This window comes from Alnus glutinosa, chromosome 2, assembly GCF_958979055.1.
Source record: "Alnus glutinosa chromosome 2, dhAlnGlut1.1, whole genome shotgun sequence".
NCBI lineage: Eukaryota > Viridiplantae > Streptophyta > Magnoliopsida > Fagales > Betulaceae > Alnus > Alnus glutinosa.
The window spans coordinates 4,939,450-4,957,923 of NC_084887.1; the positions used below are offsets into that span (position 1 = coordinate 4,939,450).

At 34.5% G+C, this 18,474-nt stretch overlaps 2 protein-coding genes and 2 non-coding genes across 4 annotated transcripts; 2 read left to right on the forward strand and 2 right to left on the reverse strand.

Annotated features, from left to right (window-relative positions):
- Nucleotides 1–836: 836 nt before the first annotated feature.
- On the forward strand, nucleotides 837–3,032 carry LOC133859607 (scarecrow-like protein 32). Its single transcript, XM_062295062.1, has one exon. The coding sequence runs from the start codon at nucleotides 1,209–1,211 to the stop codon at nucleotides 2,463–2,465; it is 1,257 nt and encodes a 418-aa protein (XP_062151046.1). The 5' UTR covers nucleotides 837–1,208; the 3' UTR covers nucleotides 2,466–3,032.
- Nucleotides 3,033–3,609: 577 nt separating this feature from the next.
- Nucleotides 3,610–3,703, reverse strand: TRNAY-GUA (transfer RNA tyrosine (anticodon GUA)). The gene is made up of 2 exons: nucleotides 3,667–3,703; nucleotides 3,610–3,645 (listed from the first exon to the last, which is right to left on the reverse strand). It is a non-coding gene; the product is annotated as a tRNA-Tyr (tRNA).
- Nucleotides 3,704–9,240: 5,537 nt separating this feature from the next.
- Nucleotides 9,241–9,322, reverse strand: TRNAS-CGA (transfer RNA serine (anticodon CGA)). Its single transcript has one exon. It is a non-coding gene; the product is annotated as a tRNA-Ser (tRNA).
- Nucleotides 9,323–10,024: 702 nt separating this feature from the next.
- On the forward strand, nucleotides 10,025–13,287 carry LOC133859407 (BTB/POZ domain-containing protein At3g22104). Its single transcript, XM_062294808.1, has 3 exons — nucleotides 10,025–10,171; nucleotides 11,201–12,310; nucleotides 12,577–13,287. The coding sequence occupies exons 1-3, from the start codon at nucleotides 10,109–10,111 to the stop codon at nucleotides 13,033–13,035; spliced, it is 1,632 nt and encodes a 543-aa protein (XP_062150792.1). The 5' UTR covers nucleotides 10,025–10,108; the 3' UTR covers nucleotides 13,036–13,287.
- The last annotated feature ends 5,187 nt before the right edge of the window (nucleotides 13,288–18,474 follow it).

Genomic DNA, 18,474 nt, shown 5'->3' on the forward strand with positions numbered 1-18,474 from the left:
GTTTTGTCTTAAATCGCATTTCATGAGCTCAAATTCGACAAAGGAGTGGCCGGCTAAGACAGCTCTCTTAACCTACTCATTACGCTCTGCCATAATCAGTAGTTTAGAGAAAATGATCGAGGCTCATGCATGAGACGTAATTAGCAAGCGGCCAAATTTACTTGGAAAAGGGAAAAGCCCTTTGCCATGCCAAATTAAACAGTGATGGATTCTTAATAATGATAGCTTGAGTAATATTAATTAAGTATCAAACGTGCAGGTATATTTATCTCTAAAACAAAGTGGCTTGACTCGGCATCTGTGCTGCTCAAACTCTGGATTTTTGTCAAGTTGTGACTTGAAGATGGGTTAATTAACATTCATTTGTTTTTTTTCTTCTTCCTTTTTAGTTCAGATCAGGTCTATAATTCCTCCGTGAAGCAAACAATATAATTCCTCATTTTCATATATATATATATATGTACATCAATATTTCCAAAATTTACTAGGATGATGAACTTCGAAAACCTTTCTGCCTTTTGTCATACTAATTAACCTTAAGGTTGACGATAACCTTCCATATATCATCCAATATTGCTATGAATATATATAATTGAGCTAGCCAAAGATTGGTAACCCCAACCTCCCAAATAAAAGAAAAAAGATGAAATATATATATATATATAAATAAAAAATAAAAAATTGCTTGCTAACTCCAGGTCTTGTTTACAAGTTAGTACGAACTCAAGGTTCATTTAACTAGATTTTTGGCTTCATATCACTTGATAATCATTCAACAGGGACCTTTCTCTACTATATATATGATTCAAGTACCTACCAGATCAATAAACTAGGACCTCTCTCTCCCTGTCTCTCTCTCTCTCTCTCTCTCTCTCTCTCTCTCTCTCTCTCTCTCTATTCAACACATAAACGCATCAAACACACAAAAGCCATGCAGATCGATTTCCTTCTCTCAAGATCTCATGTTTCTTGAACCTCCAAATTATATATATATAATTACATAAAACCCTAGATAGTTCTCTTCAAATATCCCATCCACCAATATGCAACAGGCGCGTGTCACATAATTCCTCCTTCACCATTCTTCTCTCTATCTTCCCTGACCTTTCAATTCCCAGACGACCATGCAAGTCCAAGCAACAAAACCCTAACTGTTTTTTTATTTCATTTTTTTCTTTTTCCTCTTCTTTCACTAATCAATCGAAGCCATGAAAGCCGAACTGAGAGGAACCACGTCTATTTCTCTACAAAACCCTACTCTCTTCGACACCCATCATCCTCCTCTTTCCGGCGCGCTTACCGGGTGTCTCGGAAGCCTCGACGGAGCTTGTTTGGAAAAGCTGCTACTTCACTGCGCCAGCGCCCTGGAGAGCAACGACGTCACTTTGGCTCAACAGGTTATGTGGGTGCTAAATAACGTCGCTTCTTCTGTCGGTGATCCCAACCAAAGGCTCACCTCTTGGTTCTTGAGAGCACTTATTTCAAGGGCCTCTAGGGTTTATCCCACATCGATGAATTTCAACGGAAGCAGCAGCACCATTCAAAGGAGGTTGATGTCGGTGACGGAGCTAGCCGGGTACGTTGATCTAATCCCTTGGCACCGGTTTGGGTTTTGTGCGTCAAATAGTGCCATTTTGAAGGCAATCGAAGGGTTCCCAAGAGTTCACATCATAGATTTTAGCATCACACATTGTATGCAATGGCCTACTCTCATAGACGCTCTGGCAAAAAGGCCTGAAGGGCCTCCTTCGCTAAAGATCACAGTGCCCTCTTATAGGCCACCTGTCCCTCCCTTGCTTAATGTATCAACCGAACAAGTTGGCCTAAGGTTAGCAAATTTCGCTAAGTTTAAGGATGTTCCTTTTGAATTCCACGTCTTCGACAGCTCACCTAAAGAACACCTGAATCCTTCCCTGCTAAATCTTAGGGATGACGAGGCTCTGGTGATAAATTGCCAACACTGGCTACGCTTTTTGTCTGATGAGGAAAAGGGGAGAGACACTTTCCTCAATATAATAAAAAACCTTAACCCTCAAATTATTGTGGTGGTTGATGAAGATTCTGATCTGAGTGGATCGAGCCTCACATCGAGGATTGCCACTTGCTTTAATTACCTATGGATACCCTTTGATTCCTTGGAAACTTTCTTGCCCAAAGACAGTAGGCAAAGGATGGAATATGAATCTGATATTGGCCATAAAATTGAGAACATCATTGGTTTTGAAGGGTTTCAAAGGATAGAGAGGTTGGAGTCCGGGGTTAAACTGTCACAGAGATGTAAGAACGCCGGTTTCTTAAGCATTCCGTTCTGTGAAGAGACTGTTAAGGAAGTGAAGGGGTTGCTTGATGAACACGCTAGTGGATGGGGGATGAAGAGGGAAGAAGAAGATATATTGGTGCTCACATGGAAGGGCCATAACTCAGTGTTTGCCACAGCTTGGTTCCCAAATGGGTTGGAGGATTGAAAGAGAGTGGACTAAATTGTCTTAAAACAAGTGATTTTCACCTGTCACGTCAACAAATAAGCATTTGGAAGTGTAAATTCGAGAGCACATGGCCTGAAATGGGGATTGAGGTTTATTTTGGGTGGTCCAGATCATCTGGCAGTGACCAAACATGCACGCTGCTTTTTTCTCTTTGGCAAAAGGCTGTAAATGGGCATCAGACAAAAGGAAAATCGATCGGCAGCATTTTGAGAGTAACCTTTCATGGCCACTTGTACTGGAGCTGTAGGCTGCAGCTAAGGTCACATGAAAGGCAAAGAGAAAATTGCACATAATTGTCTTTGTAAGAGACAAAACTTCTATCACTTTATTTTCCCATGTCTGTCTGGAGAGTACTGCAGTCTGCAGGTTCTTGGCTTTTTTTTTTCTTCTTTTTTAATTTTCCCCTTTGTGTCCTGAAAGTGTGCATGTTTTTGTTTTTCAAGCAAGATGAAAGTAACTCACTAGCCCTTTCATATCAATCCACCTAGCTAGCTAGATGTGGGATTAATATTCGTAATTAATTAATATTGATGTTTTGATGTTCAATTTTGCCTAGATGTATGAAAATTTTAGATACAATATTCGTAGTTTTTGGATTTTAACAATGAGACGAGGATGCTAACTTGTCCTATCATTCCAGCAGGTTCTTTGGAGTTTGTTTTAATTTGTTTTTATGTTTTAATGGAGTTTCAAGTTTAGTTCTTTTAATAAAGTAATTATGAAGTGTTGGTTAATTATTTGATTTGCAAAGATCATTATAGTTAGGAGTCTATGTTTATGCCTTTTTCAAAACAGAAAACTTTTAAAAATTTTACAAAACAAATCCTTCTAAAACCAAGTTGAAGAGAACAACTGAGGAAGAGGTTTGGAATTTCCTCTATCCGTCTCTCTCAGAAGGCCATTTTCAAAGCCGTGAGAGACGTGTATAAAACAAAACTTGAATATGTGGCTTGCAGTAATTAAGGGATTGGAATGAGTCTTTTCCTGTGAATTAATTCTTCAGTCCATCTGGTCCATCCCATATAAAAAAAGCCCAATATATATTAAGTAAAATAAATTTTTTTAACAAGAGGCCTCATGTTGTTTGTATTCGTCTTAAAAAATGGAAAAGGGGGAAGAAAAATCCGACCTGCCGGATTCGAACCAGCGACCTAAGGATACCAGCCAGGAGTTTAACCAACTACAGTCCTCCGCTCTACCAACTGAGCTAAGGTCGGTTGTTGACATTTCGTATTAATAATTATTTATATTCGGCACAACTCGCTTTTTATCCTCTAAGCTTTTTTTTTTTTTTTTTTTTTGATAAATAGGAATAAGTGGGCTAAAAGCTCAGACAATTACAGCATCACAGGAGCTGTAATTCTTTATTGTCAAATCTTCTTTGAGTTTCTAGTCAAAATAAGGTTTTGTGGGTATATCAATTAGGATGTGCATGTGTACGAATATTTTCCCTTATAAAATAAGTTTTCTAGAGCATTTAAATTGATTTTCCACTAGTAAACTTAAACAAAAGAAACAACTCACTCTCTCTCTCTCCATATATATATATATAATCCTATTTAGGTAGGATGAAATCTAATCCTACTTTGCTTTTGGTTCTTACTTATAAAGATGGGTTCATTTGCGTTTGTTATTTTAAAAAGTACGATTTAAGAATAATAATTTTAAAATGTGCGGTTTGAAATGTAATTTTTAAAAGTTTAATTAAAGATTTGATAAAATCGCAGTTTAAGTTTAAAATTATACATTTTTTAAAAAATAAAATATTATCTGTGATTTAAAAACGTAAATTTTTTACATGTTCAAATCACAATCACAAATGATTTAATTTAAAATTATATTTTTTATTTACCAAATCAAAGTAACAAATATTGCAAACCCAGTAATTATACGTGGGCTCATGTCTAATCAACCATCTCGATTTTGTCGGCCTTTTGGTTTGCTACTGCTAGTGTTATTTTAGAAAATTTTCCAGGGAGGCAGGGATCCAAATCGAAAGTGTAAACTTTTAGGTGTTCATGGGCCTAATCAAGCCGAGTGGACCAGCTTGAAAAAGCCCGGATGGGTGAACCACATGGATTCAAACAAAGGAATATAAATTCTCAACAATTTTGATATTTTAATTAATTACTAGTAATTTATGTTCAATTTATTTTGACGTAAAATGATCTTCATTGTAAAATATTTTCGGCGAAATCATTTTTAGAAAAAATGATTTTCTCAAAAACATTTTTCGGCGTTTGGCTCGCACAAAAAAGTACGAAATACGAAAATCAGAGTTTGGCAAATGTTGCTGGAATTCGGCGAGCAAGTTTGGCCGGATCTGATTAAAATGGCAGGATTCCGGCTAGACTCTTCCAGATCTAGTCGGATCCCGACTATTTTGGCCAAATTCGACTTGCTTCTGACCATGGCTGGAATCCGGCAATATTCCAGCTAATTTCAGTCGAAAATTGGTCAGCCGGCATTCGCGCGGCAGTGGCCTGATGTCGCTGGATTCCGGCGATCAGATGTTGCCGTACTCCGGCGCCAGCTAGATTCCGACGACCGACAATTGCTTAATTTTGACAATTAAATATCAAACGTACATGCAAGGACGAAGAGTTTAATTTCGGAAAACGATTTACGGTTTTCAAAACCGTAAATCGTTTTTCAAAAATTAAAGAAGCTTTTACGGTTAAACTGAAAATGATTTCTGTTGACCATTATTTTCGCCCCAACCAAATACGGTAAAATGTCGAAATTATTTTCTAGAAATTATTTTACGCCGAAACAAATGGAGTATTAAACGGCAAATGTGAGAAAATTTTTATCAGATTCATTTTCCCAAACAGGTCTCAAGCAGTGCGTCTTCTTATTCGGACATGTGGGTTTCATATAGGCTCTCTCACATTTGCTTTCAGACACCAAATTACTAAAGATCTGAATCCTAAATTTAGAAGAATGAGAAACAAAATGTACTAAAGCGTTTAAATTATCACTTATCTCAAAATAGAAGCAGATAAGAAATGATAAACTTTAATGCCAATCTTGGCATTTAATCTCTCAAGGTTTCTGATAATTTCGCATGGAATCAGGATCTTCTCAAATTATTTGCTTGAATTTGAGAGAATTGAAGCAGACGATTGTGAAAATTATTTATAGGACCCATTTGACCAAATAAAAAGTGTGGTCTAATCACTTATTCGGTCAGGTGGGTTTCATAAGTAGTATCTCACAATCATTTGCTTGAATTTTTTTAAATTTAGACAAATAATTTGGGAAGATGCTTACCCTTTCACATGACTATTCTGATTTTAAAAATTTGAATTGTTGAATTTGAAACTCTTTGGCGTCGAGTCGTCGACCCACACCAAAGAAAGGCCAATTGATACAATTGTTGTTGTCGTCGTTAGGCCATCTCAAAATCCTCGTACTTTGTTTTATCTTGGCTAATGGTAGCATCATGCTCCCACAAAATAAATTTATGTAATAATTAATAAAAAGAATCTAAAGATAACCCCATTTGGGAAGATACATTTGAGAAAAAGCGAAACTACTAAAAGAGATGTATCGACAAATTTGGACCCATGATTTGATATGCACAATATTTACATGCTTTTGGCTGGGACCTTTTTCTTTTTTCTAATACTATAATTTAATTATTATTTTTATGTTTTGTCGAGACTATGCGATTTAGTAAGAAATAAAGAGAAAAATGAAGAAAAAATAATACATAAAAAATTAATGCTACAAACTCAATTCTCGTCATACTCCTGTACAATTGGACTGATGTAACACTGTTCATAAACCATATCTAAGGAGGGGCGAAAGGGCAAAACTGCTGCACCCCAACCTATCATTCGACCCTAGAATAACAAACTCAAATTAATTCACCATATCTAACACAAGCAAAGCCAGTCTCTCTAAATTAAATTTATAGATTGATCCCTTTTTACATTTAGACAAGAAAGATCAAATCATGCCTTAATAATTTAAATTTTCTAAGCAGATCAAATCATGCTTTTAACAGATGGAATTTCAAATGGGAAAAGTTATTTGGTCATACATGAGTTAGCTTTGATTTTTTTTTTTTTTTTTTTTGGCTCTTTTTTCCTTGTGTCTAGGAACATCAAGAATAATTAGACAATAACGAGGAGGACAGAGCGAACGACGTCGCTTTGCTCCGTTAGCTTTGGGAATCAGGAAGATGATCGGGTAATGATTATCACTTATCAGTTATGACGATCATGGCTTTGGAAAGAAGAGCACAGAGTTTTAAATGCCAAAACCATTCACACAAAATATCAAAAGTACCCCTACTTTTTTAGGGACGTTGTTATTTGACAAAGCAGAGGTGCAAAAAGTTATTTTGCCGGTACGACACTACCTCGAGAAATGCTCCAAAATAGTACTTTAAAGAAGGGTGAAATCGTAGATTTGAACTCTGCACAGGGGTAAAAGAGTCTTTTGCATATTGTGATTCACCTCACTCCCGTTTTTTTGGCTTATCCTCAACGTGCATGAACGAAACGGCTGTGCTGGTGGCCTGCAGGTTTCCGCTTTATTGTTTGCATTTAGAAAATGGAATGAATATTTCAGTTGATCGTCAATAAGGACTTATAAAAAAGAAAATTAAATAGCAGATTTCTACTGCCATATCATTTTAATTTTATAATAATTTATTAAATAACACTTATATTTCACATATAATGATGATTATCTTGTCCTATAAGAAATACGTTATTATTTTTGTTAGGACATAGACCTAGCAGGCGAGCCCAAATCTTGAAGCCAATTTCTAAGGCTAGGCATCGAATAACATTCTCGAGCAAATTGGCTTCGGTGTACTAGCAAGTCTAAAAATTATTGTAAGTAAGAAGGAGTCGAACAGGCGTTCACAAGATTGTTGGTTTGCCAAGGACATTCGATTGGCTGGGACCTACTTCTTGAAGACCTTCCTAGCGTCCCGATAGTGTCGTACGAAGGGGTGGCCGAGCGAGACTAGCCGCCTGATTAGGGTATGAAGGAGATAAAGATGACATCATCATTCAACCGATTGAGGAAGCTAGGTATAAAATGAGGAGAATAAGGAGAGGTAAGGGGTTCTAAGTCAACACACATACACAAGCCTTTCTTCTTCTTCTTCTTCTTCTTAAGTCTTCTTCTTCTCCTTCTCCTCCAAAATATCATCTAATATAGGCATCAGACTTATCTCATCGGCCCGCTCCGACAAGCTCTTTTGTCTGAATTGTTTTCTTGATTGCAGCAAACAACGAAGATCGTGGTGTAGGATGCCCCCATCATCTGATCAAAGAACTGTACCAAAAACCGGCTTGTTGGAGAAATAATTAACACCAAAGACATGTGAGCCTAAGGTAGTATCGGGGGCCGAGCCCATCGGGTTGGCCCGGCCAGATCAGACCCAAGTACAAGACCATTCGTTATCTCCAAAAAGACAGATATTCAGAATATATCAAAATAGGCTTTTATCCCATCAAATATGGGATAAGGTACCTAATAGAATGACATTAGCTAAAGGGGTAGTGTCCTATCCAGTTTGGACTCTACTACCCAATTTGAATTCAATGAAGATAAGACTCAAGACTATGTGATTTAGGACTCAGACTCCTAATCAGAAAGATAAGATTCAAGACTATGTGATCTAGGACTCAGACTCCTAATTAAATTATGCTCCAAGCACTCTAGCGGTTTTATAACTGTGAACTGTGAGTCTATAAATAAGACTACGGCGTCAGGTATTAAAGAAAACAAGCAGATTCTCTGAGCTTTTGAGATTACATATATTTTCTAGAAAATTAGTTTGAACTGATTTAGGCATCGGAGTGGGGGTCCGGTCGGCACCCCCATAGTCCGACGAGCCATTTATTATTTTGCAGATTACGAGGAAAGCGAAGATTAAGGAAGGCAACGAATCACAAGGCAACACGTCACCGTACCGGAAACTGTACCAACACGGCTCAACAATTTTATTTATAAATTTAAAATAATGTGGTATGATCGATGTAAAATGTTAAATGCAATACAAAAAATTAAAAAAAAAATAAAATAAAATTAGAGCATTAGAAAAAATGAATAACTTTTATTAGGAATAGAAAGAAGATTGATTAGAATAGCTTTGATGTTACTAACATCATGGTAAAGTATATGATAACTCTTAACATTTGAGATAGGCTATTTTATTCCATATTATTTTATTTTAAATAAAAAACTATTCATTTCTTTAATGAATAATTATTCAGCGTACCAAATGATGTTACATAAATGATTCATTTCTAGTCATTTCTTATATTTTCCCGCCTAAAGAGAATAGGCAATAGAACGGGAAAGAAATTCCCATTTTCCAAATTTTTCCATGAGTAATGCTAAATAAAAAATAATAATAATAATAAAAAAAAATCAAGGGCTACTGGACCATGTGTTGTAGAGCATTTATCTTTTTCCAGTAAGATATGCTAGAAATAATTAATTGAGAGTAGCTCATAAACAAACAGCATAAAAAATATGAGATTTGATTCTTACACTTTATCGGTACAACAATTGCACAACACCCCCTCATATGGAGGTGAGCTCCACACATTGGGTCTACCCCCATATGAGGGGGTGTTGTATAATTGTTGTGGTGGTGTTGTAAATTCTTCATTTTCCAAAAATTATAGTGTATAGCATATAAATAATTAATTAACAGTACGTAAACAAATGGCATAAAAAGTGTAACTCTTTCCCATTTGTCTCTTTCAAGAAAAAAGCGTGTCGTCGACAGCAGGATTCGAACCTGCGCAGGCAATGCCCAACAGATTTCGAGTCTGTCTCCTTAACCACTCGGACATATCGACGCTTTCCTTCAGAGTTTACATAAATTAATAATTATTCAATATTCCGTAGCATAACGAACTCCCAGTTGACTCTTCCAACGTCGTATATACGTCTCTCTTAGTAGGACCCATCACATCACCCAGCCTCTGAAATAGAGGGCCCAAAACTACCAAAAGAAAGTTCAAATGGGCATTTTAGTCATTATGCATAATTCACACAGAGAGAGAGAGAGAGAGAGAGAGAGAGAGAGAGAGAGAGGGAGAGTAAAATAATGGGATAGTGGGTGCACAGGTACAGAGACTTGCAGCGATGAAATGGAATAAAAGGAGGGAAGCCAGCGAGAAAGCTTGAGTTCTAAGCTTAGAAGAAAATCACAATTAGACATAAACTAATAGTTAAATTCTGAGATCAGTGAGATGTGCATATATTTTTTGTAGGAATGTCAGATTGAGCTTTGTGGTTACTGGTCACGAACACACCAACTATTGTATCTCTCTTCCCTGTCTTTTATGCACTCTTTTTGAGTCTTGTCTCTGTACCCAAGTTGAGAACCACATTGCTTTTGCAACAATTTGAGACTTGTCTCTCTTTTGTGCTTGTCTTCTTCCTCTTCTTAGAATATGTCCTTGTTTGCTCCTCCTAACGTCTCTGTCTCTGTCTCTGTTGGGTTGTGAAAGTCTTTTCCTTTCTTTCTTACTTTCTGATCCCCCCCCCCCCCCCCCCCCCCCCCAAAAAAAAAAGAAAAAGAAAAAAAGGACTTGATTTGAGGTGGGTTTTTTGGTGTTTGTTTATTATTTGGATTTATAATGGAAGTTTGCTGTGATCTTGAAGTGGATGTCAATGGGGAAGAGACTTTCATGGTGGACAAGGTACTTCTGTGCTCTGCTTTTACATCTCTTAGTTTTTAATACCTATCTTTTCTTCTTCTTCTTTCTCTAAAATTCCATGTTTACTCGCAAATTTTGTTCCATTCAATTTGTTTTGGCTTAGCTCTGCGTCATCTGAGACTCTGAGTTCATTCTCTCCTCCCCACTTACTTCTTCCACCATGCGTTCTCGATGTTATCACATATTTGCTGATCTTTCAATGTTGTCAGTTAAATGTTTATATTTTTTGGTGTGTCTCAAATGCGGAATTTGTTTTTCTTTTTAAATTTCCGTGAGTCATATATTCTCATTTTTTTTTTGTGTGTGTCTCATTCTTCATATTGTCTTCATCAGACTTTTATGGTTGTAAATGTACGTCTCCCGTCCAACATTTAATTTGCACACCTATATTGTAGTGAGGTGGGGTAAGGTTCATAGTTTTTCTTCCTCTCTGCTGCCTGCTTGTAGTCTAGTTAACGACAAGGCCATTCTGTACTTCTTATTTCCTCATTGAATGCGATTTTTATTGAGCAGAAATTTTCATACGTTTACCTGTTCTATTCACTCCTTTTTAGAGAAGGACTAAAGGGTTGCTTTCATGGCATTTATTACTCTTTTAAACCCTTCTTATGCTGAGGTGATTAGCGGACATTTTTACCCCATTGTCCATTAAAATTTATTATCTATAACGACCTCTCCCAGCTCTTTTTCAGGTTTCGGTGCAGAATTCTCCTTTTAATCTCACTTTTTTGTTTTGCACATTCAATGAGTCCATTCTTTTGGTGGGTTTATTTAATATATAGTGAAAGGTTCCATTCTTAAATGATTGGTGGTTGTCTTTATTTTATTCCCACAATTGCTTGTTAGTCATCTTGAACCTGCTCTCCTTTGTTTTAATTTCTTGGTGGTAATTATTCTGGATTTTTTTTTCCCAATGGTTGTAAGCTGCCATTAATTCTTTGAAGGAATTGGTGTATTAAGTTTTGATTACATGTATCCTATCTAACTCTTATCCCTGACGGGCCTTCGCAGAAAATTATTGCTTCATATTCGGGAAGATTGAGCAAGTTATTCGGTAAATCGAAAGATTCCACAAGAAATCTTAAAGTGATTTTCCACGACTTTCCAGGAGGGGCTGAGAGTTTCGAGCTCATGTCAAGATTCTGTTACAACAATGGCAAGACTCAAATAAGTCCTTCCAATATATCCCTCCTACATTGTGCTGCACAATTCATGGAAATGAACAACTCTGTCTCTGCAACCAATAATTTATTAGATCAAACAGAGAAATCACTTGAAGAGATCAGCTACTGGACATGGTCTGAGCTTTTGGTCGCTTTGAAGCAATGCCAAGATTTACTTCCCGTTGTGAATTCTTCAGGTGTTCTTCAGAAATGCTTAGATTCCCTTGCTGGGAGGCTGGCATTGGCTAGTGAAACAAGTCCATGTCCATCCACTTCTTCCCCAGACAGCTCTGGATTTCGGTTTTCTTGTGACACTAAGAGCACTGAGAGTTTAAAGACCAGTTTATCTCGAGGAACCTGGTGGTTTGAAGATCTTCTGATCTTGAGTCCTGTTTTGGTTGAAATGGTGGTAAAATCCATGGTGGCACGAAAAATTGACCATCTTATGATCAGCAGGTTCCTCTTTTATTACCAGAAGTCAAAGTTTTATGCTGCCACATCTGATGAGAAGCGCAAAGTTATAGAAACTGTCATTGATATGCTCTATTCCCTTGATGGGAACTCTGTTTCTTGCAAGAGTTTATTTGGGATTCTTCGAGTTTCTATGACTTTGAACATCAACAAAAGTAGCAGGAACAAGTTGGAGAGCATGATTGGTTCACAGTTGGATCAAGCAGCATTAGATAATCTGCTTGTTCCTTCTCCACATGAAACGAATTATTTATATGATGTGAATCTTGTTCTGAGGTTTTTGAAAGCGTTTTTGCGCGGAGGAATTTGTCAGGCTTCTGCTATGCAATTGAGGAAAGTTTCTAGCTTGATGGATTCCTATATAGCAGAAGTAGCCCCGGATCCTTGTTTAAAGCCTTCGAAGTTCCGGGCAATAGCGATTGCCCTGCCGGATTCTGCTAGGGACTCTTATGATGGACTTTACCAGGCTGTGGACATGTATCTAGAGGTAGCACTTGATCTCAAAAAATTTCCTTTGAGTTGCAAGTTATTTAGATTTTTGCAGCATATGATTGTATGCTTTCTGCTGACAAATGAGATACTGAGTTATAATCCTTTTCTTATTATACATGTTCTTTAAGAATGTTGATGTGATATATGAACAGATTTAAATATAATCATTGAGTTCTAGTTGGATCCAACAGCTTAAAAACTTCAAAACATTTTCATATTCAAGCGTTTCTTGTGTTTGGACTATGATCTATTTTTTCATAGGTGCACGCAGGATTGTCAGAAGAAGAGAAGTTAAAGATATGTTGTGTATTGAACTATGAGAAGCTCTCGGCCGAAGTTTGCATACATCTTTCTCAGAATTCCAAATTTCCATCAAAATCTGCAGTCCAAGCTCTAATTTCTCAGCAATACAAACTCAAAAGCTTACTCCATGGCACCAACAATTCTAAACCATATACTGATTCGCCCTGTACTTCTTCCGCTGATGTCAGTAGCATGGGAAAGCAAGATGAAGCCACTGATCAAGTTGTGCTCTATGCCGGGAAACTTGATGTTTTATCTGATAATGAGGAGCTCAAAGCACATTTGCAAGGAATGCAATGGAGGGTTATAGAATTGGAGAAAGTTTGTAGGAAAATGCAAACTCAGATGGCGAAGATTGTGAAATCTAGAATCTCAAGGCATGGTTGTACAAGATCCTTACCCAGGCTTTGTTCATGATACAATTATTATTGCAAAACTTGTATTTATTACGTAATTTCTCATAGTTGTATAGCATCCAGAAATGGGTTTCCTGTGTTTTTAACATTTCTTCTTTCTTTTCTGCAAAACTAAAGGCGACTTAGAGTATTTTCTTTTACAGAGATTGAGATCTTGGCTGTACAGTTACTGTAAAAGAAAGAACTTTGAGTTTTTCCTTGAGTGTTGTATGATCATTTTCTGTAATGTTCTGAGATTGATTTCCAAGGTTAAGTCCTTTTCCCTGTAATATTCAATAGGTGTGTCCTTTTCTATGTCACTCTTATATTGAGGCAACTATAATGCAAGCTGTCACATGGACCGCATGAATATCATATGGGGCAATTCAAAGACTCAGCATGTTTCATGGACATCAAATTTGCTTCAAAACTACCCACAACTCAAGAATTGATCGATCGACATCCCTATAGTTTTTTGTCCAAACATGAATTTTTTATAATTCGGGCAGAGAATAAGAGAAGGGGGTCAGGGTTACTCGGGGCACCTAGACCCTAAACCCCCTCTCATTTTCTACCTAATTTTTTTGGAATTCGGAAAAAAAGATCTGGATATCCTAGTTTCATCCTTATAATTTACTTCATCTAAAATTATCCCTAGGACTTTGTTAATGCCAAGTTGATTCGCCATATGCATGGTTTAGACAATCAGTCAACTAAAAGAACAAGACAAAGTTAATTTGGCCAGTTTAATAATAAGGTCAATGAAGTTGTTGCCTTGTCCTACAAACAAAGAAAGAATAAAATTTCATGATGAGGGGATCTCCAACCACTCCTTTCTGAATGTAGCCACGCATTGCTATAAACAACAATTCCACTGACATGATTAACCAAATCAGTGACTAACTAATGAATATTATCTGCTTCGAACCATCATGTTTGTGGATTGAGTTCTCTTAGATTGCTGACCCATCTATCAACCAGCTAAACCCAGCTATGCATGGAAGAATTTTCATTACTTAGGTGCATTATTAAGAAATAATAATAAAAAGTAGTTCGACGAGTTAGAAATAGAACGAGATTATATTAAGATTGACTGCATTTGCCTGACTGCAAAGTTTTCAATCAAACTCACTTGCCTGCTCGACTGCAGAAACAAACAATCACACAGAATCTCGATCCAACCTAACCTCCACATTTAGTGCCAAAATAACTTGCATTCAGTAAGCCTTAAAGTACATAAGAAGCATCACAAAGAAGGGCAACCCAATAGTATATAAAAGAAAATTTGTTCACGCTGTCCATGCATCGAAGCATGCATTGAAAGTGTGGCGTTTAATCATGGAAGACTGGTAATTAATGCATTTGGTGTGCCTCGAATTCCTCATTTCCTGAGAAACATTGCCTTCACAAGATGTTCTCCCCCTTCATAAATATGTATATATCACTGCTTCTTCACACGAATATTCGTACCGTCAATGTTGCAGGGATGCCGGTGCCGTGGACAGCACAACTTTGTGGGGGCTGCTAAACTAAATGACACCTAGGGTAAAGAAAAGGGTAATTTTATGTAGTAAATTTTTTTTGTACAATACCATTCTCAGCAGATTCATCAAAAATAGCGAGCCAAATCTTAAAAAAAAAAAAAAAAAAAAAAAAAAAAAAAAAAAAACTCTCTTAAAAATGGTGATTTTTGTTTAGCAAGTGAACAGTACTTTTGTGATTACTATTCACTCACGAAAACGATAAAAAATAATAAAATTTCTCTTCCTCCTTTTTTTTTTTTTCTTTCTTTTTTTTGTTTTAATTTTTTTTAAAAAATTTTTAAATTTTTTTTTTCTTTTCACACTCAAAACAAACGTTCATTTCTCTCACTTTTATTTATTTATTTTTATTTCTTATCCTAACGTTTATATATACCGAAAGCATAGGAGCTTTCTTGAAAATATAATTGTTAAGAATATACATATTATTTTTTAAAAATATAACTGTTATATTAAGACAAATATTCAGAAACATGACCATTAAAAAAAAATAAACATTCAAAAATATAAATGTTAGATAAATAATAAAGAAATCTTTGAAAAGAAAATATTGAAATGAAATAATAAAAATGAATAGCTAAAATAGTAATACTGCTTTTAAAAAAATGGATAGTTAAAATAGAGAAAATGGAGTTTTAACTATTTTGACTATTAATATCTGATGAGTCTACTAAAAATGCTCTAACTACAATTGGATAATGTGTATGTGGTAGTAAATATTAGTCTTTGAATCAATATTTTGATTTTTAATTTTACAAATACTAATTTAAAAACTGATTTTTAATGTCACGTCATCCAGTTGTATGTCGATTGCAAAAAAGTCTCTTAAATGTTCACAAAAATGTGTGTATATATATATATATATATATATATATATATATATATATATATATATATATATATATATATATATATATATATATATATATGAAGGAGAAAAATATGTTAATTTTAAAAGAAATGGAATTATGAGAAAAATTGAATGCAATTGAAAGTAAAAGGGCTTTTCAAAAAAAAAAAAAAAAAGAAAAGGAAAAAAAAAAAAAGAAAAAGAAAAAAAAAGAAAAGGAAAAGGGTAGAGAATGGTTGCGGAAGAGATCAACAAAGAGACATTTATCACATGTAAGGGACCGAGGGAGATTTAGAGAGGGACAGATAGATTTTAATTCTTAATTCTTTCTTGTCATGTTTTATCATTCTAGCTATTTCATACTTCTATTGATTATCATACTCATAACTCAACGGATAAAAAAAATAAATTTAATTATTTAATTAATAGTTTAATAATATTTTTTAAGTGTGAATTCTTAGAATATTTAATTGAAATAAATGTTATATTATGCCCTTAAGGAACAGAGTGGTTCGATCTATCTTAAATGAGTGTTAGTAAATCTCCCACCTTGTGGATCCATCTAAGCCCCTCCAAAGGGGTAAAATATTATAATAATGTTATTTATTAGAGTATCATATAAGTATTATATAAATTTCTAATGTGACAAAAAAATTAGCTCTTGGATAAGCTATTGTAAAAATAATAAATAAAAAGGAAATTTTTTTTTCTTATAATCCTAAATTTTTCATCACTTTTGAAATAAGGTAATCAAACTTTAAAACTCGTCAATTTATTTTTTCTTAATTTCAACCATCCGTTAGAAATTTTCATTATCAAAAGATCCATATATGTTTTATTTTTAAAAAAAATTATAAAAAAATTTCAAAAATTCAGGTATGAGTATTTTTGTAAATTTTGTTAAATTCTGATCAACACATAAATCCTTGTGATTTTTTTTTTCTTTCCTAAAAAAAAGGAGACGTATTTTAAGAATTTTGACTGGATTTAACGAAAAATTCTAACAGAGAGTTAAAATTGAAAAAAAAATTAGAAAGATGAATATTTTAAATTAATACATTTTAAAGTTTAGTTTTTTATTTTAAAAATGATGAAAGATTAAAACTTATAGGCAAATTCTTCTAAATAAAAAAATTTCAGAATTTCGTCACTCCAATTGTTTAGTTTATTAAATAAAATTACTCAAAATATTAAGTAAAGAGTTTCAAACGTGGCAACTTTAACACTGAACAGTAGAAACTGTCCAATTGAAATGACATTATTTAACAAAAAGTCATTTTTCTATCTACAGAAACTGATTATTGAGTTGTGATTGATCTTGGGGCCTTATATTATGTGGGGAAGCCTCGACTGACTTTGTGTAATCAGACAAAAAAAATTAAATAATACAAAACAGACTCAACGTACCCCACAAGATGGAATATGATCCTATTCCCAAGTTGAAATAGAGAGAATCTTATTTGTGACCATCAAATGGGTAGTTCATCTTTGTTTGCTGTAGTAAAAAAGACACGTATAATTTACCATTAAAGACTATGTAAGTTTATTATAACTTGAATTATTTAATTAAATGTGTTAGATTTTTAATTTTAATTCACTAATTTCACATTGAATTTGTGAATCATGTCAAAAGTTATCAGTTCTTATACCGTGTGTCGAGTTTAAATTGTATCGAAGTACGAGTATAAGACTAAATAAGTTAACTTTAAAGAGATTAGACCTTCAATTCTAATCCGTTAGTTTTGGTTATATTTGTGTTCGATTGAAATATAATGTCTTAACAGAGAGTGCCAATCCAACTGAATTAGTTAATATAAGCACGCCTAGGTCTTTATTTGGTTTTGGATTTGAGAAGCGTTGAAGCATTTATTGTGGTCTTTTTTTGGTGATTCTGTGCTGATTTGGTACCCTTTTTTTTAATAAAAAAATAAATTACAGCTTGTAACTGATTCTCTCTTTATTCTTCTTTTCTTTTATGCCAAATAAATACAAAATGACTTAAAAATAATCAAAATAAATACTCTAATATTTCTCTTTCAATTTTTGTGTTGGGCGTTGCAATTCTCCTTGAAGACATGAATGAGTTGTAGAATAATTAGGCAAGGAACCATGAGAGCATAAATAAAATGATGGAAGCCTTTTTCTTAGACGTCACTCTTCTACCAACGCAATTCCCAAGGAAATCCTATGTTTAACGTGTTTTTTTTTTTTTTTTTTGGCTGTTCCTTCAATTGTCGCTGTAGTCTGTAGATATTGAATTAATGCACTTATATCTTCCGGTCCGTTATTATAATTAAGTTTGTTTGTATTAATACGATAATGTTATATGGATTGTTAAAATCAGTTTGTAAAAATGCATTTAATATTTATAATGTTAATTATTAAAAAATTAAATTTGATTATAATTAATGTAATAATGACACGCGAACTGCTATATCAATTTGTAAAAAATTATAGGGAGAATTTCGCTTATAACCTTTGATCTTTCATTACTTTTATAAAAAATGTACTTAAATTTTAAAAAGTGTCAATTGAGGATATCCATCTTTCAATTATTTTTAATTTCAACTCTATTAAAATTTTTCATTAAATCCTATCAAAATTTTCAAAATACTCCTAATTTATTTTAGGAAAAAAGAAAAAAAGAAAAAAATTGTTAGGATTTAAGTGTTGACTAGAATTTAAAAGAATTTGTAAAAATACATATGCCTGAATCTTTTATTTATTTTTATTTTTTATTTTATTTTTTTTAAAAAAACTATATCACCATAAGCATTATCCCTCATAGGATCTATTTTCTTTCTATCTTCTTTTTTGTTTTTGTTTTTTTTTTTTTTTTTCGCCTTTCTTTCGGCTTGTAGTCAGTGGCCATTATACACCGTTGGACTTGTTTAAGGGAGATCCATGGGCTGCATGTATACCATGGGATATTTGGACGGTCCACCCAAGGCACGGTGTGGAGCAAAGACAGGCCCATTTAAGGTGAGCCTAAGGGCCTAACTGGCTAACTGATTCTAACTGTAATATTTCCAGACAATTTTATGGTTGTGGTAGACCTTCGGTTTTTAAC